The 9440-nt window shown below is 42.5% G+C and overlaps 2 protein-coding genes across 2 annotated transcripts in view; both read left to right on the forward strand.

The window, feature by feature from the left end:
* Positions 1–655: 655 nt before the first annotated feature.
* LOC107563103 (interferon-inducible GTPase 5-like) lies at positions 656–8010 on the forward strand. Its single transcript, XM_016247889.1, has 4 exons — positions 656–740; positions 1058–1142; positions 5856–6423; positions 6527–8010. Exons 3-4 carry the CDS (start codon positions 5856–5858, stop codon positions 7153–7155), a joined length of 1197 nt encoding a protein of 398 aa, XP_016103375.1. The 5' UTR covers positions 656–740; positions 1058–1142; the 3' UTR covers positions 7156–8010.
* A 916-nt stretch (positions 8011–8926) lies between these two features.
* LOC107563101 (gastrula zinc finger protein XlCGF57.1-like) overlaps positions 8927–9440 on the forward strand; it is a 12209-nt gene continuing 11695 nt past the window's right edge. The window contains exon 1 of the mRNA XM_016247887.1: positions 8927–9093. The gene's annotated coding sequence lies outside the window, so the exon portion shown is untranslated. The remainder of the gene's footprint in view (positions 9094–9440) is intronic.

Genomic DNA, 9440 nt, shown 5'->3' on the forward strand with positions numbered 1-9440 from the left:
CAATAACATAAATATCATTTACAGATATTTATGAATCTTTATTAAATCAATATAGTGTTAACGGAATGAATCAGTTTCATTCTATTGTGTTAATGTTGGTTTTCTGTTGTCCTCTTGCATCACTGACACTATTTGACACAATCTGTACTGTATAAAGCGCTGTATAAATAAAGCTCGACTTGACTTTATAATCAAGTAAATTAATTATATTTTCAGAGCCATCACATTTATTTAATGCATTTGACACAATTACTTAATTTAAAGTGATCACATTTTCCTATGTTCTGTGTGGCCTTTGCTGCAATCTTCAACTCTTTTCAAGGGATTGCATAAGTGTACACAACACTAGTGCTATTAGACATTAGTGGAAAAACTCTAGAAGCAAATATTGTACTGGCATTCCTGTGTGACTAGAGTTTCTGTTGCTGGTCTTTCATTTCGACATGCACAGATAGTGCCAAAGTCTTTTCAGTACATATATAGGCTACGCTGCAGTAAACATGGGTCTAGCAATGCCTCTGAGTGTTAATGATATGAACTAATGAACTCTGACCAAATATTGACATGCCTCTGATACGTGTTACTGTGGTGATAAGGAAAGTGAAAGTATTTATTGGGTGGATGCTCTGCTCTTGTGTTGCATAAAGTAGCCTAGAAAAGTTCAGGTCAGGTCTTCTCAGGCTTCACTTCAGATCGTATGCTGTGCTGTCAGGGTCTTTTTTGCTGCTCAGAAGAATTTGGTAAGAAAGATACAGCCTAATCGGCTACATTGCAATGCATTTTTACTGTTTCACTGAGCTTTTTGCGCGATATAAACTCGTAATTTTGCGAGATATATACTAGCTAAAGTCCGAATTGCGAGACATAAATACGCAATTCTGAGAAAAAATGAAGAACTGGGAGATAAAAAGTCGCATTTACCTTAAGTTTTTCATCCAGTGTCGGAAACGGGTTTCCATAAATGTAACATGCATGATGAATCAATTAGGGTTCACATTCTAAGGGTAATTATGCATTTATTTGCACATCTTGACTGAACTTACTTTTCTTTGAACAGCAGTGAATTTCACATTTGTGAAGGAAACAACAGCACGTGACTTCTCAAGTCTAATAATCTTCGTGTCTCGTGCTCTGAAACAAAGGTGAGATTGAAAACATGCAAGAGTCCATACCAATTCATTGTTTTATTTTTGCATTTTCATTTAAGATGTACATTTCAGAATCAGAATCAGCTTTATTCGCCAAGTGTGTGCAAACACAAGGAATTAGCTGTGTTTGTTTAGGAGCTCATGTTACATACATACTTACATATGACATGAGAACAGAAAAAAACTATTAAATAAGTAAGACTAAAGAAAAAAACTAATAATAGTAATGTGGTAAAATCTGGAACAGAAGATTTATGTACAGATGTGTGCATTATTTACTGTACAGTTGTATAAATAAAAATATGCATATGTATTTACTTAACACTTGAAAGACATTTCAGATTGATGTGCACGTTTACTTTGAAGTGTGCAGGGCAATTCATTTTGAACTTGAAAAATTTGTGAAATATATTTGTATTGAGTATACATTAAATGATTGAATATACAGTATGAATGAGTCATATGTCTTGAAATGATCTATAGAGAGAGAAACTGAGAAATACCTTACATAATAAAATTATAAAATGTTTAGTTGACGGACCATTTAACCTCCCAACAGATAAAACAGGACATCACATTTGAGTTAAAATTGTACATTACAGAGAAAGTGGCATCTGACATTTAAAATAGGCTTAAACTGTTCACTCGCACTGCGTTAACCTTAACGCTATGGGGAAACTCTGGAAAGCCTGATTTGATAACGTTCGTGTAGCTGCACTAACAAATGGCATTGCGAATTGCGAATTGCTTTCTTTACAGATAGCGACCCCACACTTGTGCTCCCCTGTTTTCTTCCTCTCAGGAGCCTCGGAAGAGAAAATTGTGGAGTAATGGGGCAAAGCAGACAGGTCCGAGTGAGCTCGCGATGACTCAGATCCCGTGTTTTTCACTCCCCCCACAGTGAGAGGATTCCTCTGTGCTCTTTTGCCATGAGGACCAGCATCCCTTGTCACGTGTAAGCGGTTGGTCCTTTTTTGGGTTTTCTGAGGAGGATTTTGCCGATGATACTGTGTCATTGACAGCTTCTGATGCAGAGGATTGGGTGAACTCTGTGAAGGACTCTATCCCTTTGCCACATAGAGAGCCAAGTGATGCCAGAACCAGTCTGGACACCGACTTATACTAGTCCTCATAACGGCCGTTGAGGACCTCAGCTTGTAGTGGTCAGCTCCAGATGAGCCTGCCACAGCTGACTTAACGAATGGCTTCTGCAGCCTGGGTGCTGCCAGTGAGCTCCAAGTCAAAGACCTGCCCTGTTCTTTCCTGAAGTTCACAATGAACTTACTACGTCTTGGCATGCCCCCTTCTCGGTCCACGTCCGTTTTCAGTCTCCACCTTCACCTCCGTTGACAGCGCAGAGCAGAAGGTGCATGCTCTTCAAGTCGCCAGAGGGCCTCATTGACAAACTTCAGTCCAGGGCAAAGATACTCATGTTCTCTTATCCAGAATACAGTATCTCCTGGCCAAGGGCGCAGAGTCCCATCAGCTCTCAGTGAGTCAGGGTTTTACAGCCACTACTTCGTTGTTTCTAAGAAGGACAGTTGCCTCAGGCCCATCTTCGATCTGAGGCACCTGAACCGTGCCCTGATGAAGTGGCCATTCAGGATGTTGACTTTGAAATAGATCCTCTTGCATGTTTGCCCAGGTGACTGCTTCTTATCGGTGGATCTGAAAGATGCTTACTTTCATATCCAGATATCCCCTCATCACAGACAGTTCTTGAGATTTGCATTCAAAGAGGTGGCTTAACAATATACAGTCTTCCCATTCTGACTGTCTCTGGCACCACGCAACATTACGAAGTGCATGGACACGGCCCTCTCTCCTCTGAGACAGAAAGGAGTGTGCATCATGAACTACCTCAACGACTGCCTCATCTTGGCCAAGTCGGATCACGAGCTTGTGCCCACAGATCTCTGCTCCTCAGCCACTTGGAACACCTGGGGCTCAGGATCAATTCAGCCAAGTGCTCCCTGTCTCCCAGCCAGTGAATCGCTTTCCTGAGAACAGTTCTAGACTCGGCCCAGATGTGGGCCTGGTTTGCACAGGAATACGCTCTGAATATTCAGTGGCTTGTGGCATCATTCAAAGTATGGGTCTCTCTTCCCGTCAGGACATTACAGAGGATGCTGGGCCTGATGGCAGCCGCCTCCTCTGTGGTTCCGCTGGGCCTGCTCCACATGCAGCCCCTTCAATACTGGCTGGAAGCCTGCGTGCTACGCTTGATGTCTGGGACACCTCCACCTCAGGGTAACCCACAACTGTGTCAGGGCTGTGGCCCTTGGAAGGCCCCTTGCCTGTATCAGCTGGGACTGGTCTCCAGAAGGAAGATAATCATGACAGATGCTTCCAACTCAGGTTGGGGAGCACTGAACTAGAGCAGACTGGCATTCAGCTCCTGGCCCAGCTTGGAGTAATGCCAATGTATCAACTGCTTGGACATGATGGTGTTATTTTCTGGCTCTCAAAACCTTCCTGCCAGCCCTAAAGGAGTGCCACGTTCTGGTCCGTTCGGAAAACGTGGCCTACATAGACCACCAAGGTGGTCTTAGATCATGGCCTCTTTACAAGATGGTGTGGCGCCTCCTTATATGGGCATAGAGCAACCTGCACTTTCTGAAGGCAGTGCACGTGCAGGGCAATTTGAACCAGAGAGCACTCTGGTGGAAACAACATTGGTTCCCCGAATTAGTACAGCTGCTGTCAGCAGCCCCTTGGCCGATAGGGGGACCCCAACATCGACAGGACCCTCTGCAGCTTCAAGTAAGGGTCATTAAAACTATTTCAGAGGCCAGAGTCCTGTCTACTAGACATCCCTATGCCCTCAAGTGGTTCATTTTCTCTGACTGGTGAGCAGTCTGGAATGACCCTTTGTCTTGTGACATTACGTCCATATTGTCCTTCCAACAAAAGCTGCTGGTTAAGGGGCGCACCCCTTCCACACTCAAGGTATATGTGATGGCTGTTGTGGAAAACCAAGCTCCCTTGACCGGCCAGTCAGTAGGAAAGAACAACTTCATGAAGTTGTGAAGTTCTTGAGGGGAGCCAGGGGATTGAATCTGGGCTGTTCCGAACTGGGACCGATCCACGGTCCTCAGGGCTCTTTGAGGTCCTCCAGCTGAATTGAGGCCCCTTTCGCTTAAGACCGTCCTCCTGCTGGCTTTTGCATCGATCAAGTGAGTGAGTGACCTGCAGGCACTCTCTGTGGGCCTAACAACCGCAAAGTCTTCCTCAAGCCAAGACACTGCTATGTGCCTAAGGTGCTCTCTACTCCACTCAGAGCACAGGTTATTACCCTCTCAGCTTTTCCTGCTTTGGAGGATGAGCAGGGTGTACAATTACTCTGCTCAGTTCGGGCTCTCGGGATATATGTGAAGCATTCTAGCCAGGCTCGGCAATCAAAGCAGCTCTTTGTGTGCTTCGGAGGCTGCTCTTGAAGTTATGAAGCAAAGATTATCCCACTGGATAGTAGATGCCATAATGCTGGTTTACACCTCATTGAGCTTACAGTGCCCCATTGGAGTGAGGTCCCACTCCACCAGGGGTATGGCCTCCTCCTAGGCATGGTCCAGCAGAGTTTCCATTGGCGTTATCTGTACATCAGCCGGCTGGTCTTCGCTGTCTACCTTTTTTAGGTTTTACAACCTTCAGCCATGGATTTTGCCCACCTAAACAACCTATGCCCCTGCTGGTGGTCAGGCCTGTTTTGGCCATTTTTGCCCTGAGGACTCCAGCCTCATGGCCTGGGTCTCACTGATTCTGGGTTAGTTCTGGCCTAATTTTAGCCCACACAACGCTGGACGGCTTTTCGTTCTGCGCTTGTAGCATGGAACTATTGGATATTGTTCCCCATAGCGTTAAAGCTAATGCAGTGTGAGTGAACCATGTTGATAGGGAAAGCTCCGGTTACTAACGTAACCTCAGTTCCCAGAGAAAAATATTCTGATGAAATGGCACTCAGCACCAAGCGGCAACCTCCCGCTCTCTCTCGTGAAGCCAACACGGAAGTGACTAAAACTGTAATTCATCGACTGGCTGCTAGAGGCTCAAAAGAGAGTCAGTGCCATAGACTCCTCATGTTAAAATGCCCAACATTACAGCAGAAAAAAAAAATTTTACAGCCTGGTACAAAAAATTATTTTGGTCTATATAGCTAATTTTGCCCTTCATGACAACTGTGAGGCGGGTGAATTTTTTTATAACTCATCCGTTTAACTTGTATTAAGCCTTAAAGTTCTGCATAATTAAGGGCGTGGCCACTTGAGTGACAGGTGGATTGCCGCTGCTGTCACCACCGTCGAGCTAGGTGGGCGTGGTTTCAGCAACCAGCTCTTTGCCCATTTTCGATTATCCGGGAGTGACGCGCTGCCAAGATGTGACGGCCGGCTCCGCCCACTTTGAGCTTCAAAACCGCTCTTCAGAAACCTACGGGTGACATCACGGACACTACGTCCGTGTTTTTATACAGTCTATGGTCAGCACTGACTGAGACAAAATGCAGTTTGTTTGTGCAGCTACATGGATGTTATCAAATCAGGCTTCAGTATTTTGGAGAAACGGAGTTCCCCATAGTGTTAAAATTAATGTAAGGCTCATTCTCATTATCTCAGGGAACAAAGTTTACGTTAGTTACAGAGCAATTTTTGCTACATATTTTCAACAGTTTCTTTTTATAACATTGCTGAATTTGACGTGATTGTTTTTTAGATGGCTATGTTTGATGATTTCGATATAATAACTCAGGAGGACCTGGAAGATATTAAAGAATTAATATCTACTCAGGATCTTCCAACAGCGGTAAACGTGATCAAAGAATTCCTTGAAAAACAGGATCTGGTAGAACTTAACGTTGGTGTGACGGGGGAGTCCGGTTCTGGAAAATCCACGTTTGTCAATGCATTCAGGGGTTTAGGGGATGAAGAAGAGGGCTCTGCTCAAACTGGCCCTGTAGAAACCACTATGGAGCCTAAAGCTTATCTTCACCCAAAATACCAAAATGTGAAAGTGTGGGATCTTCCTGGCATTGGAACACCAAACTTCAAAGCCGATGAGTACCTTAAACTGGTGGAGTTTGAACGCTATGATTTTTTCATCATCATCGCTTCAGATCGGTTCAGAGAATGCCACACTCAGCTGGCCAAAGAGATTATGAGAATGGGGAAAAGGTTTTATTTTGTTCGTTCCAAGATTGAGTTAAGCATTGATGCTGAGAAGAGGAAGAAGAGCTTTGACCAGAAAAGGACATTGCATATCATCCGAGAGGACGGTGAAAAAGGTTGGTTATTCAGGTCACACAACAATGTTTATTATTAGATACAGTAATTATTATAAAATATTTAATGACTTATTTCATGATGCACTTTCCTGTTTCTGTCTAGGTCTGAGAAAGATCGGTATAGAGGATCCTGTCGTGTTTTTGATCTCTAGCTTTGAGCTCGGCAAGTATGATTTAAACCTGCTGCAGGAGAGAATGGAGCAAGAGCTTCCACAGCATAAGAGACGTGTGCTGATGTTGGCTTTGCCGAATATCACACTCGAGATCAATGAGAAAAAGAAGAAAGCTCTAGAGGAAAACATTGGAAAAGTTGCCTTACTGTCTGCTTTGGTGGCTACAACCCCTTTACCTGGTCTTTCAGTTGCTGTGGATATAGCCATTGTTAAAAGGGAGATAGAAACGTACTACAGTACCTTTGGTCTAGATGATCCATCCCTGCAGAAGCTCTGTGAAAGATCTGGGAAGACCATTGACGAATTCAAAAGTCTAATGAAGTCGCCACTGATTGGTGGGTTAAACCCAGCTTCAATATTACCCTTAGCGGGTGCTGCATTTCTGGTTGTGGCTGAAAATGCAGTTGAGTATGCTGTGAGTCTCATACCCTTACTTGGCACTGTGGTGGCAGGAGGAATGTCCTATATGACCGTCTCAAAAATGCTGAGAAGAGCTCTGAATGACATAGCAGAAGATGCCAGAATCGTTCTAATGGCTTCAGTGCAGACTGAAGTGTAAACACAGAATGTGACAGAAATTACATGCATTCAAGTCGCAGCTGCTTTTATTCAAATTTCTGTTAGTTTTGAGGAATAATGCAGCATCATAATATGTTGCTACACTCATGATACATTATATTTAAAAACATTTATCACTTTACTGTTGTATTCAGTTCTTCTTTTTTTATAGGGCAAACTTTTGACTCTAGTGCCATTTGAGGAACAATACTCCCAGTGTTTGTTTTGCTCATGAGTCCAAGATAAAGATCAGAACAGGATGGTCACATGTACAGGTTTTAACAGTTTATTGAATGGCCGTAAAATCCAACCAAGTTTAGAGCAATGAAAAATCTAAATGTTTTTGCTGCACCTGCATTTACATTTACAGCAGTTTTACAACGTACTGTATGCATAGTAATAAATGATACAATTTATATTTTGTGTTTTTAAACAACACTGACTCACACTCGGTTACTAAAGCTGCAATCTCACTCCTACAGGTTTGTGCCACTTGACAAGTGTGTTTGATCAGGAATGGAAATTAACTACTTAGAAAATTGAGAAAAATGTCTCATTTTTATAATATTTATAATATCCACTAGGTCACGCTGATACTCATTTAACCCAACACAACTTCATTTTGCATACTAAGGTTTATTATAACATTACTGCATTATTGAACAAAGCAAGATTATTTAAACAAGTGTGATTAAGTGTCTAACCACGCTGATGTAATTAAACTTCAAAATAATAATAATAGTGTGATGTGACATTCTTTGAAATCACGTGACATGCACATGGCACAACTCACTGTTAGAGCATCTGTAAATTACATATGAAGACATGCTAAATTAAAGCTTGTTTATGTTTATATATACACACACACTCACACTCTCTCTCTCTCACACACACACAACCCCACAAACACACACTCGCACACCCTCTCACACACACACACACACACACTCACACTCACAATCTCACTCTCACACACACACTCACAATCTCTCTCTCACACACACTCACAATCTCTCTCTCTCACACACACACTCACAATCTCTCTCTCTCACACACACACACACACACACACTCTCTCTCTCACACACACACACACACACACTCACACTCTCTCACACACACACACACACTCTCTCTCTCTCTCACACACACACACCTCTGCTCTTCAGTTTCTTCCTCTGACGCATGTTTCTGCATCACTCATGTCTTCACTCTCATCTTTAATAAGCTTCATGTTTATGATAGTATGTGGCTAAATTATTACACCTGTAGTTTTCCTTCATCACATTAGAGAGAATAGAAATAATCAATGTAAAGAAAAAGAAACACGAGTAAATCCGATTCGCTTTACTCACAATTTTTTTTTTTAATTTTGCAACATTCACGACAGATATCACTTATCAACACATACAATATTAAAATATTACATTCAATAATTATTTTCATTATTTAACATGTATGTTATGATAGTAACCATACATTAAATAATGTTATCATGCTGTTGGGAGCTTATCAGTCAGAAAAACTTGACCACTTTTGAACGTTTTGTGTAGTTTTATACACTATAAACAGTTCTTATGAGGAGAGGCAAATTAAAAGTCCACTTACTAAGCTGAGAAAATTAATGAGTTCATTACTACAGACTTTCTAATCAATGTTATCAATGCTATTTTTCCACAAGTCTGAGCATCGACATAAGTCTCTCTGGTTTTTTAGAAAGCAAATATCTACCCTAGAGACTTTTATTGTTTTTGTATGAAACGGGCCTTATCGGGAGAGTTTAAGAGGAGATCAATGAAGCCATGACTGTACGCATTTAGATTTTTGGGGAGGACTTTTATTTGCATTCTCTGAATGGCGCGTTCCGCTTGACGTCATAAGCACTGCGCCCACGCTCTCTTCTACGTCAGCTGGATAAAGGTCTGTGCTTTTCAGCATTGTAGGTGTATAAAACTAGACAAAACCTTGACGTTTCTTTACGGATTGTGCACTAAAAAACATAATAACACCACTAAGAACATGTTCCTGTAGTAATGTGAAATGAATGTTCTGTGGGCTTGATCTTCATCCTCATCTCGACCCAAATCAGCTGCAGGATCAGCAGCATCAGCAGCAATAGCAGGATCAGCAGGATCAGCAGCAACAGCAGGATCAGCAGCAATAGCAGGATCAGCAGCAACAGCAGGATCAGCAGCAATAGCAGGATCAGCAGCAACAGCAGGATCAGCAGCAATAGCAGGATCAGCAGCAACAGCAGGATCAGCAGCAATAGCAGGATCAGCAGGA

The sequence above is a fragment of the Sinocyclocheilus grahami genome, unplaced genomic scaffold (assembly GCF_001515645.1).
Source record: "Sinocyclocheilus grahami isolate Dianchi unplaced genomic scaffold, SAMN03320097.WGS_v1.1 scaffold857.1, whole genome shotgun sequence".
NCBI classification, from domain to species: domain Eukaryota; kingdom Metazoa; phylum Chordata; class Actinopteri; order Cypriniformes; family Cyprinidae; genus Sinocyclocheilus; species Sinocyclocheilus grahami.